We start from the raw sequence: 14,911 nt of genomic DNA on the forward strand, positions 1-14,911 counted from the left end.
CACACTGAGGGTCTCTGTGGTTCCTGACTGGCCATCTACCATACCCTGTAGGCCTCACACCTTTTCTGCACAAAGACTCAGTGGGCGGCTGTGTGGATGCTATAGCTGGGGGCCTGGCACAGTTTGAGTGTGAGACCTCGGAGGCCCACTTCCGTGTGCACTGGTACAAGGATGGCAAGGAGCTGGGCAGCTCCTGCCAGCGCTTCTCACAGGAGGACGTGGGGACAAAGCATCGGCTGGCAGTGTCCTCCGTTACCCGACAGGACGAGGGCACCTACTCTTGCCGTGTGGGCAAGGACTCTGTGGACTTCCAGCTCCGGGTTTCTGGTGAGTGGTTTTGTGTGCGTGTGCCCAGGTACCTGCAGGGTGGGGAGCAGGTCTCCCTGCAGCCAGTACAGCAAAGTGGTCTTCTGGATTCTTCTTTTTTTCAGGGAATGGTTGGGGGCAGCTTCTCTGTATAGGAAAAGAAATAAGATGCCAAACTAATGCTTGAGTGAAGGATCTAGATGTGGGAAAAAAATGAGATTATAAAGAAAATTTAGGACTGAGGGCTATGAACTCGCTTTGGGAGAGCATTTCATCTCTGAGCAGATGTCTCCCTTATCCATTTTTGTCTCTTCTCTGTATCGGGACTATTTTACATCCCACTGTGTGTTTGTGGACTGGGCTTAAGGCTGGGAACTTCATTAAACATTGTTTTTGACACCTTACTCTTTAAAACTGAGGGAAGTGAGGCTGAGAGAAATCAAGAGATATTTGAGGTATCCTTGGCAGATTGAGATTAGAGTCTAAGGTTTTCTGACCAAGGCCCTGCAAGGGCTCAGAGGTGTTTCCTGGGAAGTTGAAGGCAAACTATACAGGAGCATGGCCGCTGGGCCTCTATGGAATGGGCCATTGGTTCAGCCCCCACCTCAAGAGGGCTTACCTCACTCTGATCTTGAGGGGCTTGGGGTACCCACTCTGGGCCACTCCAGGCCAGGTCCAGCTCACAGACCTGAGGATGAGGAGCACACGACGGAAAAATTGGCCATTGCCTTCCAGAGGCAAGCATGTGGGTGTCTTACACAAAAAAATTTAAAACCTGCATCAATAGAATCATGAAAAACTTCTAAATCAAAAGTCTGGTCAGTTGTAAGAAAAGCAAAAAGCACAATGCTGTCTGGCTGCTGTTACTGGAGAAAATTGCGGAGACTTTGTGAGCCAGGACTTCCTCTGTTTTTCAGAAAGTGTGACCTGTAGATGGTAGGAGTTTAGGGGACAAGAAGAAAGCTCTCTGCTTGTCAGGAATGTCTTGGTAATCACTCCAAGGCCTACTTACTGCTGTCTGGGAGTACATCATGGGAGAGGTTAGACACCACACCCACTTGTACTTAGTGAGAGCCATACCTGAAAACTCAGGCCAAGGTGGGTCCCCATAGCTGGACTTGGTGTTGCCTGGAATTCAGACCTTGTTAACCAGAAGAAAGACTTAGGAACTTTGCTTGGGGACTCTGACTTTGCATCCCTCCTTGTCTGTTCCAAGAACCAATATCAGGGTTTGCCAAAAATCAGCCACCACGCAGTGAGGTGAAGGCTGAGGCGGGGTCCAGCGCCACGCTGAGCTGCGAGGTGGCCCAGGCCCAGACGGAGGTGACCTGGTACAAGGATGGGAAGAAGCTGAGCTCGAGCTCCAGGGTGCGCATGGAGGCCTCGGGCTGCAGGCGGCAGCTGGTGGTGCAGCAGGCGGGCAAGGAGGATGCCGGGGAGTACAGCTGCGAGGCCGGGGGCCAGAGGGTCTCCTTCCACCTGGACGTCACAGGTGGGTGCCCGTGTTGGACTGAATGAAGGGGAGGGTCCTAAGCACTGAGAGCAAAACTCAAGGCACATTTAGCCACCTGGTGTCCTTAGGGCCTCTCCTTAAGCCTCTGCCTCTGTGTCCCAGCTCTGCCCAGAGGCTCCCAGGCCTGTTTCACTGTGTCACAAGACCAGAGCAGGCCAAGGGGCTGAGCTGCCTTTGGTGTGCACCCTGGTGATACCGACTGGGGGTGGTGGGGGAATAGTGGTGAGAACCAGACGTGGGTCTGGGGTCTCCTCATGTGACCCGGTGTGGGGTGTTGAGAACAAGGGGTTGGGATGTGACTGGAAAGCATGTTCTGCAGGTGGAGGGGCTCCTCTGCTGCCAGTCCTACACGCTGGGTCCCAGAGCTCCACACGACCCTGCTTTGGTCCTTGGCAGTCCGTATGTCTCCATCCTCTTCCTCTTTCCTCCCAACTGTCCACCTGTCCTTGAGCCTGGGGAAAGGAGAGCACAGATAGCTCAGGCAGCTCTTTTCTGATGGCCTAGTCAGGCACTTGTCTGTCTCCTGACTGACCCACACTGGCACTCTGCTTGCTTCTGATTGGCTCACAGTGCCTCTGTGCTCTCTCCTATTGGCCCACACTGATGCTCTGTTTCCCTTGACTGATCTATACTAGCAATTGGCTCTACTGAGCTGTGGCCCAGACCTTCACATACCCAGCTGTAAGGGTGCCCCTAGGGTTATAGCATAGATCATGGTACACTGTTGTGCAATGCTCTCTTAATCTGGGACCATCTGCTTTGGCCATCACTGGGTTCAGGGTGAGCTCCAGGCATTTTGAGGAGCAGTTCCTGGTTTGGAACACACATGTCTGACCCTGTGTGTTCCTCCTTGTCTGTCCCCAGAGCCCAAGGTGGTGTTTGCCAAGAGTCAACTGGCACACAGTGAGGTGAAGGCCGAGGCGGGGGCCAGCGCCATGCTGAGCTGCGAGGTGGCCCAGGCGCAGACGGAGGTGACCTGGTACAAAGACAGGAAGAAGCTGAGCTCGAGCTCCAGGGTGCGCGTGGAGGCCTCAGGCTGCAGGCGGCAGCTGGTGGTGCAGCAGGCCGGCAAGGAGGATGCCGGGGAGTACAGCTGCGAGGCCGGGGGCCAGAAGGTCACCTACCGCCTGGACATTGCAGGTCAGTTACTTAAAGACACTAAGTGTGTGTTTTCGATGAATTTGATGACAGAAAAGGCAAAAGACAGATGGGGAAAATATTTTACTCATAATAGAAATCTAATATGTAAAGGTAGAGTGTCTAAAAAGGAATGTGAATAGGACAGATAACACTTGATTATTGAAGTAAAAGTCACAGCAGAGAAGACAAAGCACTAGTGGCCAGAAGAGAAAGGCGCTCCGCTCCGGAGGCCTCGGTGCGATGCACTAGAATCATGAGTGGGCCAGGCTCCCTAGAGGAGCAGCCCCCATGCTGAGAGCTGCAGGTACTGGAGCCCCAGGGGCTCTAGGCCCTGGGTGAGCATGTGCCAGGCACAGCCAGGCACAGACTTTCCATGGTCACTGAGAGGTGGGTGCCATCTGTGTTGCACCTGAAGGAGTCGGTGCATGGAGACTGTCCCAGCGTTCCCACCTAGAACGCTGGAGCAGGGGCAGGAGTGTTGATAAGTGTAGCTCCTGTGCTGAGAGGATGGGGACTTCTCCAGGGTGCACACTAGTGCAGGGCTAGAGGAAGTCACTTGCAGCTGCCCGTGTGGACTTGTGTGTTCCTCCCGGTCTGTCCCCAGAGCCCAAGTTGGCATTTGCCAAGGAGCAGCCAGCACGCAGTGAGGTGAAGGCCGAGGCGGGGGCCAGCGCCACGCTGAGCTGTGAGGTGGCCCAGGCGCAGACGGAGGTGACTTGGTACAAGGATGGGAAGAAGCTGAGCTCGAGCTCCAGGGTGCGCGTGGAGGCCTCGGGCTGCAGGCGGCAGCTGGTGGTGCAGCAGGTGGGCAAGAAGGATGCTGGAGAGTACAGCTGCGAGGCTGTGGGCCAGAAGGTCTCCTTCCACCTGGACGTCACAGGTGGGTGTCAGTGTTGGACTGAATGAAGGGGAGGGTCCTAAGCACTGAAAGCAAAACTCAAGGCACATTTAGCCACCTGGGTGCTGTGAAGCTCTGGTGTCCTTCATCTCTTAAGCCTCAGCATGTGTGTCTGCAGCTCTGCCCAAGGCTCCCATACCTGTGTCACCATGTTTGTCATAAGACCGGAGCAGGCCAGTGGGCTGAGCTGCCATGCTGTGCACCCTGGTGATGCTGGCCTGGGGCCAGGGACTATGGCGAGATTCACAGGCAGGTCCAGGGTCTAGACTCATGACAGCACAGTGAGGTATTGAGGACGGGGAGGCAGAACGTGACTGTAGAGCACGTCCTTCAGGGTGGGAGTTTCCTCTACCTGATTTCCCCTACTTGCCATTCCCCAGAGCACCACAAGATTCTACTTGGGCCCTTGGCAATCTACATGTATCTATCTGTCCATCCTCTTCCTTCCTCTCAACTGTCTGCCTGTCCCTGAACCTGGGGAAAGAAGGCCACACATGGCTCAGACAGCTCTTTCCTTATTGTTTGGTCAGGCACTTGTTTTCTTTGGATTGGCCCACAAAGGCACTGAACTCTCTCCTGATTGGCCCCCACTGGAACTGGGCTCTCTCTGGATTGGCCCATCCTTTCACTCTCTTCTCTGCTGTTGGTCTACATTTGCACTCTGCTCCATTGCATTCAAATGGTAGCGCTCGTCAACAAAGATGTACCTTTCTGGTTTGGTGATCAAGGTGGACTCTCTTTACCTGCTGTTTGTGGTCCCTGCATTGTGGAGAGCACTGGGAAGCCACTGATGGCATAATGGTCTTGGATGATCTGAGGTGGGGAAGGTCAGGAGGATAGTGATATCAGGCCCAACTGTGATGGCTACAGTGGCTGGGACAGCTCATTTGCCAACAATCATTAGAGTGGATCTGGAAGTGCTCAGAGCATCCACGAGGAGAGGCTGTGCCTCAGCCCTTCACATATGTAGCTTTACTTTAGAGATGCCCATAGGGATGTGCTTTGTCCTGCAATTCTCTGCCAATCATGGACCATCTGCTTTGGCCCTCACTGAGTTGAGGGTGATCTTCATGCCCAGAAAGAGGAGGGAGGAGTCTGGTATGAAGTGCCTGACCCTGTATGTTCCTCCTGTCTGTCTCTAGAGCCCAAGGTGGCATTTGCCAAGGGTCAATTGGCACACAGTGAGGTGAAGGCTGAGGCGGGGTCCAGTGCCACGCTGAGCTGCGAGGTGGCCCAGGCCCAGACGGAGGTGACCTGGTACAAGGATGGGAAGAAGCTGAGCTCGAGCTCCAGGGTGTGCGTGGAAGCCTCGGGCTGCAGGCGGCAGCTGGTGGTGCAGCAGGCGGGCAAGGAGGATGCCGGGGAGTACAGCTGCGAGGCCGGGGGCCAGAGGGTCTCCTTCCGCCTGGACATCACAGGTCAGTTGCTTCAGGACACTGTTTGGTGCAGGCAGTGAGACTGACTGGACCCTGGGTGGTACATTACAACTCACCCTGTAGGTCTCCCATTTTAACCCCATTTGACACACATGGCCTGGGTTTGTGAGCCACAGTGGAAGGATGGGGACAGAAGGGAGAAGAACTGGCTTGTACCTCTTGAGTGTTGCTTTATTAACCATTCTCAGCAGCTTCCAGAACCTTTGTGGTGTTCCTCATTGTCTAGGCCTCTACCTGGCTGTACCTGGTGCTTGGGGCTTGGGGTAGACCACATGCTTCATCTCCCCTGGGCTGTGTGAATATCCTGCCAGAATGTCTGGCAGCTCCTGCATTTTCCTCACCCATAACATAGGAGGGTTCTGGATATTGAGAGCTGTATCCATTTCACTGATATAAAATAAGAGTAATTTGGGGTACCTACTCATACTTGGAATGATCTCAAAACAGAAATTTAGCCTATTATGAATTTAGGTGTTTGGACACTCTTCCCTAGCTTTCCATTTGTAGAGTACTCTGTACGCCCATGCATATCAAAGTCTAGGACCACGTTGTGCTGCAGTAGTGTAGAAGGAGCAGAGTATGCTGGATGTGCTCCTGTGTAAAGAGATTAGAAAGCTCTTTACAAGGCTAATCTCATTTGCCTTTTTTCTCTAGTTAGAACATTCCAAGGGAAAGAATAAATAGCTTATGCAACATCTCCACATTTTGAAGGTTAGGTGAGTTCTTTGAGTGGTAGGCACCATCTACAATGTAATGTTTATGTCACAGATTTTCTAAGGGCATTCATGCCTCCCTGGCTGACTCATAATGCAGTCTGCGAAGTACACTTATTCCTCTTTCTCAAAGGGAGTCTTAATGTCAACTTCAGAGAGCTAGTCTCACACTGATCTGTAGTTGCCATCAGATAATGTTTTAGTATTGCATCAGTATGCAGTGGTTTGTGAGTACATGCAGATACCACAAACTCTTTGCCAAATTTTGTTTTATGAGAATCTGAGATGTCAGGTAGGTGTCATAGTCTTCTAATTTCAGCCGAGGCAGGAGGATCACAAGTTCAAGGCCAGCCTGGGTAACTTAGTGAAACCCTGTTGCAAAATAAACAATGAAAAAGGGCTGGGGATGTGGCTCGATGGTAGAAGACCCGTTGGTTCAATCTCTAGTATTTCAAAAGAAATAGATAAAAAGGCAAATGAATTTAACAACTGACCTTAGAGAGTCTACGGAAAAAGAGTAATATGAAATAATAAAGTCATTCTTCAGAATATTTTCAGAAATAATTCAGATTAGTCCTAAAATGTAAGACATATAAGGAATCATGGTACATGTAAAGAAAGTAAATTCTTGGCCAGGTAGCTCATAGTAAATTGTAGAAGGCCCAAACGAAGACATGATGTTAAAAACTGCCAGAGAGAAAACAGGTTAATAGAACAACTATATCCTTACTGTAGATTTTTCAGCATTAGTAAGAAGCAGAGAAAACGATGGCATGGTGTTTAAAGTACCAAAGGAAAGTAATAGTCAATCCTAATTGTGCAATTCCATACCCAGCTAAACTCTCATTCAAACCTGGAGGTGATACAAAGACATTTTTAGAAAGTTTATTAATAGAATTTCCCATTCACCAAAGCTTGCTGAAAGTATTAACATATAAATGCTATATGTTATATAAAGAAGAAAACTTAATTGAGAATAACGGAATAAGTCCTAGAGGCACTGAGTTTTGAGGACAAAGTGGACCTTCATTCAGTCTAGAAATTGGATTGTCTCTGACTCTGTTTCTGCAACTGTCTCCAGAGCCCAAGGTGGTATTTGCCAAAAAGCAGCCGGCATGCAGTGAGGTGAAGGCCGAGGCGGGGGCCAGCTCCACGCTGAGCTGCGAGGTGGCCCAGGCCCAGACAGAGGTGACCTGGTACAAGGATGGGAAGAAGCTGAGCTCGAGCTCCAGGGTGCGCGTGGAGGCCTCGGGCTGCAGGCGGCAGCTGGTGGTGCAGAAGGTGGGCAAGGAGGACGCCGGAGAGTACAGCTGTGAGGCCGGGGGCCAGGGGGTCTCCTTCCGCCTGGATGTCACAGGTGGGTACCAGTGTTGGGTTCAAAGGAAGGAAGGGACCCTGTGCACTTGAGTGAAACTCAAGGCATATTTAGCCACCTGGGAGTCATGAGGCTCTGGTATCTGACCTCTCCTTAGGCCTCAGTGTCTGTGTCCCCAGCTCTGCCCAGGGGCTCCCAGGCCTGTGTCACTGTGTCACAAGACCAGATCAGGCCAATGAGCTTGAGTCACTAGGTGTGTACCCTGGTGATGCTGTCTGGGGGTGAGGAGAAACTGTGGTGAGAACCACGAGTGAATCTGGGGTCTTGTTTGATGATCTCACATTAGGTGCTGAGGACGGAGGGGTGGGGTGTGACTACTGAGCATGTCCTACAGGTGGGGGGCTCCCTCTGCCTGCCTGTCCTATTCTCTGGGCTCCAGAGCTTCACAAGCCCCTGCTTTGGCCTTTGGCCCCCATGTGTCATCTGTTTATCCTTCCTCCCATTTATCCACCTGTTTCTGAGCCTGGGGAAAGGAGAGCATACACAGCTTAGTCACTTTTTCTTCATGGCCTGGTTGGGTAATTGACTATCTCCCGAGTAGCCCACTTTGGTACTTTCTTGATTGAAACCCTCTGGTACTGGGCTCTCTTCTAATTGGATTATGCTGCCATGTGGCTTTCTCAGTTGGCCCACACTGGCATTCTGCTTTCTCCTGATGGGCTTATCATTGTACTCATCTCTCTCCTGATTGGCCCATCCTTGCACTCTATCCTCTACTGATTGGTCTTCAGCTCTCTTGTATCAGTAGCTGTGGTAAAAAAAAAAAAAAAAGTGACTCTCTGGTTTGGTGCTGAAGGTAGATATCCCTCCTGAATTTACCTCCTCTTGTTCTTTGTGGCCCCTACAAGTTGGAAAAGAGCTGGGAAACCACAGATGGCCCTGGAAGACCCGAGGCAAGGAAGGGTCAGAGCCCTTCCCCTAAGGTCAGAAAGGTAGTGGTATTAGACCCAGCTGTGATGGCCGCAACAGCTGTGACAGATTGTCTGCCAGAAAATATCACAGTGGATCTGAAAGTGAGTCAGTGAAGCATTGAAGACAGGCTGTGCACCAGCCCTCCATATGCAACTTTACCTTAGAGATGCCCCTAGGTTTATACATAGCATAGAACTTTGTGCATTGCCTTGCAGTGCTCTGCTAATTATGAACCATCTGTTTTGGGCACCACTGAGTTGAGGGTGAGCTGCAGACTCCTGAGAGGGGCAGGGTCTAGTCTGGAGTGTCTAACCCTGTGTGTTCTTCCCTGTCTGTCCCCAGAGCCCAAGGTGGCATTTGCCAAGGAGCAGCTGGCAAGCAGTGAGGTGAAGGCCGAGGCGGGGGCCAGTGCCACGCTGAGCTGTGAGGTGGCCCAGGCCCAGACAGAGGTGACCTGGTACAAGGATGGGAAGAAGCTGAGCTCAAGCTCCAAGGTGCGCGTGGAGGCCTCAGACTGCAGGCGGCAGCTGGTGGTGCAGCAGGCGGGCAAGGAGGATGCCGGGGAGTACAGCTGCGAAGCTGGTGGTCAGAAGGTCTCTTTCCGCCTGGACATCGCAGGTCAGTTGCTTGGGGACAGTAAATATGTTTGGTGCAGATAATGAGAGTAACTAATATTCTGGTGGACCCTGGGGTGGTGCATTAGAATTTACCCTTTCAGTCTCCCATTTTAACATTCTATTTGACACTCATGAGCTGTGTTTGTGAGCCAGAATGGGAGGATGAGACAGAAGGGAGGGAGACTAGCCTTATATACCTTGAGTGTTGCTTTTGTGTGGTAATGCTTTATCAAACATTCCCAGCAGCATTAGGATCTTCATGGTTTTCCTTGTTGTCCAGGCCCCTGGGCTTTGTGAATATCCTTCTGCTAGAATGTCTGGCAGCTCCTGCACATTCTCACGTGTTAACACATAAGGGCTCTGGATAGTGAGGGCTGTCTACAGCTCATTAAAATAAAAGAAAGGGAATTTGGGGCATCTAATCAAACTTGGAATTATCTAAAAATAAAAACTTAACCTGCTATGAATGTAGGCATCTAGACTTTTCCCTTGCTTCCCATTTGTAGTGAGGTACTCTGTGGTATTGAAGTCTAGGTCCATATTGTGTTGCAATAGTATAGAAGGAGCAGAGTATTGGATGTGCACTGTGCATTGGAATGCTCTTGTAAGGACAGCTCATTTCCCTTTAGTTAGAATGTTCCATATGAGTTTGGAGTTTGATTTAGAAAAGGAGAAGAACCCATAAATCATGCAACATCTCCATACTTTGAAGGTGAGAGGAGATCTTTTAGTGGTAGCCACCATTAGTACAGTGTTTATATCACAGGATTTCCTAAGGGCATCTGTGCCTCCCTGGCTGGTTCACATTGCAGTAGAAAAATACAGTTATTTACCTTTCAGAAAGGGAATTTTAAGCCAGGCACAGTGGCACACGCTTGTAATCCCAGCATTTGAGAGGCTGAGATAGGAGGATCGAGGTTCTTGGAAAGTCAGCTACTTAGACCCTTTGCAACTCAGTGAGACCCTGTTTCAAAACAAAAATTAGAGCTGGGGGTGTAGCTCAGAGGTAGAATGCCCTTGGGTTCTATCCCAAGTACCACACACACACACACACACACACACACACACACACACACACACAAAGGGAATCTTAATGTCAATTTAGGATGGCTGAGGTTCTACACTGATTTCTAGGTGCCACCAGCTAACGTTTTACTATTGTATCTATAAGCAGTGGTTTGAGTACGTGTAGATACTACACATGCTTTATATTATTGCCACATTTTGTTTTAAGAGAATCTGAGAGGACGAGTAGGGTGTCATGTACCTATAAACTTAAGTGGGAGGATCACATGGTCAAATTTTGTGAGACCCTGTCTTAAAATAAAAAATAAAAAGGGCTTAGAGGGGTCTCAGCAGTAGAGAACCACTGGGTTCAATACCTATTTTTAAAAAGTATGACATTGTTTTATGGTAATAAATCTGAAAAGTTATGATTGTTTGCCATTTTCTAGAATGCGATATCAAAAGTGACACTGAGCTAAACAGGAAACTTGCAAAGTCTCTTAGCCTTTTATGAAGGACTCATGAAAGCCATCTTATCATAGAGAAAGTTAAAAGTCCAGAGGCTCTGCTAGCGAATGATACCAAACATTCTGGCAGGGAATGATTAGCTCTGGTGTTTTATATGTACAAGATAATTATAGTTGGTAATATTATATAGTATATTTCAAAATAGCTAAAGTAAAGATTTTAACTGTTCTCACCAAAAGAAATGATAAATATTTGAGGTGATAGATATGCTGATTACCCTGATTTATCATTCTACAATGTAGACATATATCAAAACTTCACTTTGTACCCTATAAATTGTATGGGATTGTTTGTTGTATAAAAATGAAAAAATGAATAGTTCTACATACATAGGGATTGTTGTGTGTGTGTGTGTGTGTGTGTGTGTGTGTGTGTGTGTGTGTTGCTGAGGATTGAACCCAGGGACATTCTACCTCTGAGCTAAAACCCCTAGCCCTGTTTTATTTTTTATTTGGAAACAGGGTCTCACTAAATTGTTGAGGATAGCCTTGAACCTGCAATCCTCCTGTCTCAGTATCCCAACCAGGATAACAGGCTTATGCCATTGTCCCTGCTATAGTGATTATTCTGAAGGATAGAAAAAGGGAGTAAATATTCCACATAGTACATACTTTTTGTGTGTGGTACTGGGGTTCCTGGAAACCCTCCTCTAGGTTACACTCCCAGACCTATTTTGTATTTTTATTTTGGAAACAGTGTCTCTTAAGCCAGCGAAGCTGGCTTCGAACCTGCGCGATCCTCCTGTCTCCGCCTCTCAAGTACGGGGATTACAAGCGTGTGCCACCATGCCTAGGCACACATAGTGCCTATTTAAACATAATATAGAGACCAAGAAATGACAAGGAGTGTGACAATAAATAAAATTACAAACCAATGTATTAGGAATGTCAAGGCAAATATTAGCAGACTGAGATCAGGAAGAGGTGACAAGAACAGCACACAGTGCTAAAGACCATAGGCCTTGAACACATGACTAGCTTAGTTTTGTGGACACTAGAAAATCCACGTAAGGCATGCCATTGACTAGCCCATGGAGCCAGGGCAGGAGGTGTCCATACCTGTGGCTGCTGCTCTGAGAGGCAAAAGGTGATTTCCAGGGCACACACTAGTATAAAGACTGAAGAAGATCATCCTGTAGCTGCCTATCTAGGATTCTTCTCCCTGTGTGGCCTTCCTGACCTAGACAGTGTCTCTGACCTGCATGTCCCTGTCTTTCCCTAGAGCCCAAGTTGGCATTTGCTAAGGAGCAGCTGGCAAGCAGTGAGGTGAAGGCCGAGGCGGGGTCCAGCGCCACGCTGAGCTGCGAGGTGGCCCAGGCCCAGACGGAGGTGACCTGGTACAAGGATGGGAAGAAGCTGAGCTCGAGCTCCAGGGTGCGTGTGGAGGCCTCGGGCTGCAGGCGGCAGCTGGTGGTGCAGCAGGCGGGCAAGGAGGATGCCGGGGAGTACAGCTGCGAGGCCGGGGGCCAGAGGGTCTCCTTCCGCCTGGACGTCACAGGTGGGTGCCAGTGTTGGACTGAATGAAGGGGAGGGTCCTAAGCACTGAGAGCAAAACTCAAGGCACATTTAGCCACCTGGTGTCCTTAGGGCCTCTCCTTAAGCCTCTGCCTCTGTGTCCCAGCTCTGCCCAGAGGCTCCCAGGCCTGTTTCACTGTGTCACAAGACCAGAGCAGGCCAAGGGGCTGAGCTGCCTTTGGTGTGCACCCTGGTGATACCGACTGGGGGTGGTGGGGGAATAGTGGTGAGAACCAGACGTGGGTCTGGGGTCTCCTCATGTGACCCCGTGTGGGGTGTTGAGAACAAGGGGTTGGGATGTGACTGGAAAGCATGTTCTGCAGGTGGAGGGGCTCCTCTGCTGCCAGTCCTACACGCTGGGTCCCAGAGCTCCACACGACCCTGCTTTGGTCCTTGGCAGTCCGTATGTCTCCATCCTCTTCCTCTTTCCTCCCAACTGTCCACCTGTCCTTGAGCCTGGGGAAAGGAGAGCACAGATAGCTCAGGCAGCTCTTTTCTGATGGCCTAGTCAGGCACTTGTCTGTCTCCTGACTGACCCACACTGGCACTCTGCTTGCTTCTGATTGGCTCACAGTGCCTCTGTTCTCTCTCCTATTGGCCTACACTGATGCTCTGTTTCTCATGACTCTTGTACACTTGCACCTGGCTCTTCTGAGTTGTGCCTTAGATGTCCACAGCCTATCTGCCAGCAAACATCAGAGTGGATCTGAAACTGTTCAGGGCAACAACAAAAACAGGCTGATCCCCAGCCCTCCACATACCCAGCTCTAGAGGTGCCCCTAAAGTATGTATAGAACAGAATTTTGTGCATTGTCATGCACTGATCAGCACTGGCACTCTGCTTGCTAGTGATTGATTCATGGTGCCTCTGTGCTCTCTCCTATTGGCCCACATTAGTGCCCTGCTTCTCCTTATTGGTCAACACTAGCAATTGGCTCTACTGGGTTGTGGCCCAGACCTCCACAAATCTAGCTTCAGAAGTGCCCCTAGGTTTATGCATAGCATAGAACATTGTACATTGTCATGCAATACTCTGCTAAATAGGGACCATCTGCTTTGGCCACCATTGGGTTCAGAGCGAGCTCCAGGCTCTTTGAGGAACAGTTCCTGGTTTGGCATGTCTGACCCTGTGTGTTCTTCCCTGTCTGTCCCCAGAGCCCAAGGTGGTGTTTGCCAAGGAGCAGCCAGCACGCAATGAGGTGAAGGCTGAGGCGGGGTCCAGTGTCACGCTGAGCTGTGAGGTGGCCCAGTCCCAGACAGAGGTGACCTGGTACAAGGATGGGAAGAAGCTGAGCTCGAGCTCCAAGGTGCGCATGGAGGCCTCGGGGTGCAGGCGGCAGCTGGTGGTGCAGCAGGCGGGCAAGGAGGATGCCGGAGAGTACAGCTGCGAGGCCGGGGGCCAGAAGGTCACCTACCACTTGGACATTGCAGGTCAGTTGCTTGGGGACAGTAAGTGTGCGTGTTTGGTGCAGGTGATGAAACTGACTAATCCCTTGACAGACCCTGGTGTTCTCTCCTTTAGATTCTATCTCTTTAGGGTCTGCTTTGTTCATCCATGCTCATTTCATATTGTTGTGCAAAGATGTGGGGATTCGGGGTGTGAATGGAAGGCCCTTCTTATGCACCATGAGTTTTATTTCCATTTAATGTTTTCTGAGGGCCTGTAAAACCACAGGTGGGTGTTCTTGGCTTTTAGGATTCTTGCTTTGTCTGGTTCATGGTACTGAGGTAGACCAGATGTCTCTCCCCTGAGGCCTTGGGATTATCAAAGTTTAGGTATTCTGGGCTACATGTCCCTTCATCCTCTTGAATCTAGAAGCTCTCTGAGCAAGTGCATGTGGATAATACAGATCCTCATGTCATGCATCACCTGTGCAGAAGGAAGGGCAGGGGATTGGTACTTGTGTGCTGTGAGGCCCATGAGGTTAGGTATCTTTTTCTGAAGCAAGTTCAATTTTCATTTTGTTTTAGATAGAATGTTCTGTGTCTGCATTTCCTTTGTGCTTTGATTTATAAATTTAGAAATGAAAAGGAATAAATGGATTGTTTCATAAGCACACTACGTTAAAACTGAGTTTCTGTGGTACTGTAGTCTGTAAAACTGAAGGCCAAGGCTGTAGTATTGCATAGCATTTCCTTGGAGAGTCACATGTTTCAGCTCTCCCTGGCTGGTTCATCTGGACATCTGAGAATCAGCTTCATTTTCCATTGATAAGAGACTAATGTCAGAGTGGGATGGGCTATAGGCACAGATTTGACTCATAGGTGCTAAGAAAGAGTACTTTGGATGGAGAACAAGCAAGGAAGCCAGATGTTGCTACTTTCCTCCAGTGCTCTAGGAAAGCGAAAGGCACAGAACCTGGAAAAATCTCCAGTGGAACTCACAGGTGAAGTGATGATCAGCATAGGATATCTAGAATATTATTATGTTTAGTAAAAGAGCTGGGAGTGACTCCCACACACAAAAACAAATATGCAGAAAACGCTTCTATACTGTGTCCTGGAATCAGGCAGATGATGGGAAATGAAGTTTTATTTATTTATTCATTTACTCTTTGGTGGTATTGGGGATGGAACCCAGGAGCATTCTACCTCTGAGCTATACCCCCAGACCTAATTTTTTAAAATTTTTTATTTTGAAACAAGGTCTCACTGCGTTGCAAAGGGCCTCACTAAGTACCCGAGGCTGTCTGCAAACCAGAATCCTCCTGTCTCAGCCTCCCTCCCAGATGCTGGGATTACAAGTGTGCTCCACCAAGCCCAGTGGAAATGAAGTTTTAAAAGGTGTACAAAAGGCTGGGCATGGTGGTGCAGGCTTGTAATCCCAGCGCTTGGGAGGTTGAGACAGGAGGATTGCACAGGTTTGAAGCCAGCCTCAGCTACTTAGTGAGGCTTTCAGCAATTTAGTTATGTTCCCAAATAAAGTATAAAATAGGTCTGGGAGTATAGCCCCG

General features: G+C 49.6%; 1 protein-coding gene across 1 annotated transcript in view; it reads left to right on the forward strand.

Annotated features, from left to right (window-relative positions):
- OBSCN (obscurin, cytoskeletal calmodulin and titin-interacting RhoGEF) overlaps positions 1–14,911 on the forward strand; it is a gene marked incomplete at both ends in the record, with an annotated part of 117,594 nt that overhangs the window by 4,918 nt on the left and 97,765 nt on the right. Inside the window, 5 exons of the mRNA XM_080698667.1 lie at positions 5,000–5,275; positions 7,088–7,363; positions 8,636–8,911; positions 11,665–11,940; positions 13,113–13,388. Of these exons, the coding sequence (XP_080554793.1) occupies positions 5,000–5,275; positions 7,088–7,363; positions 8,636–8,911; positions 11,665–11,940; positions 13,113–13,388 (1,380 nt within the window). The remainder of the gene's footprint in view (positions 1–4,999; positions 5,276–7,087; positions 7,364–8,635; positions 8,912–11,664; positions 11,941–13,112; positions 13,389–14,911) is intronic.

The sequence above is a fragment of the Muscardinus avellanarius genome, assembly GCF_963383645.1.
Source record: "Muscardinus avellanarius genome assembly, chromosome: 7".
In the NCBI taxonomy this organism is placed as follows: Eukaryota; Metazoa; Chordata; class Mammalia; order Rodentia; family Gliridae; genus Muscardinus; species Muscardinus avellanarius.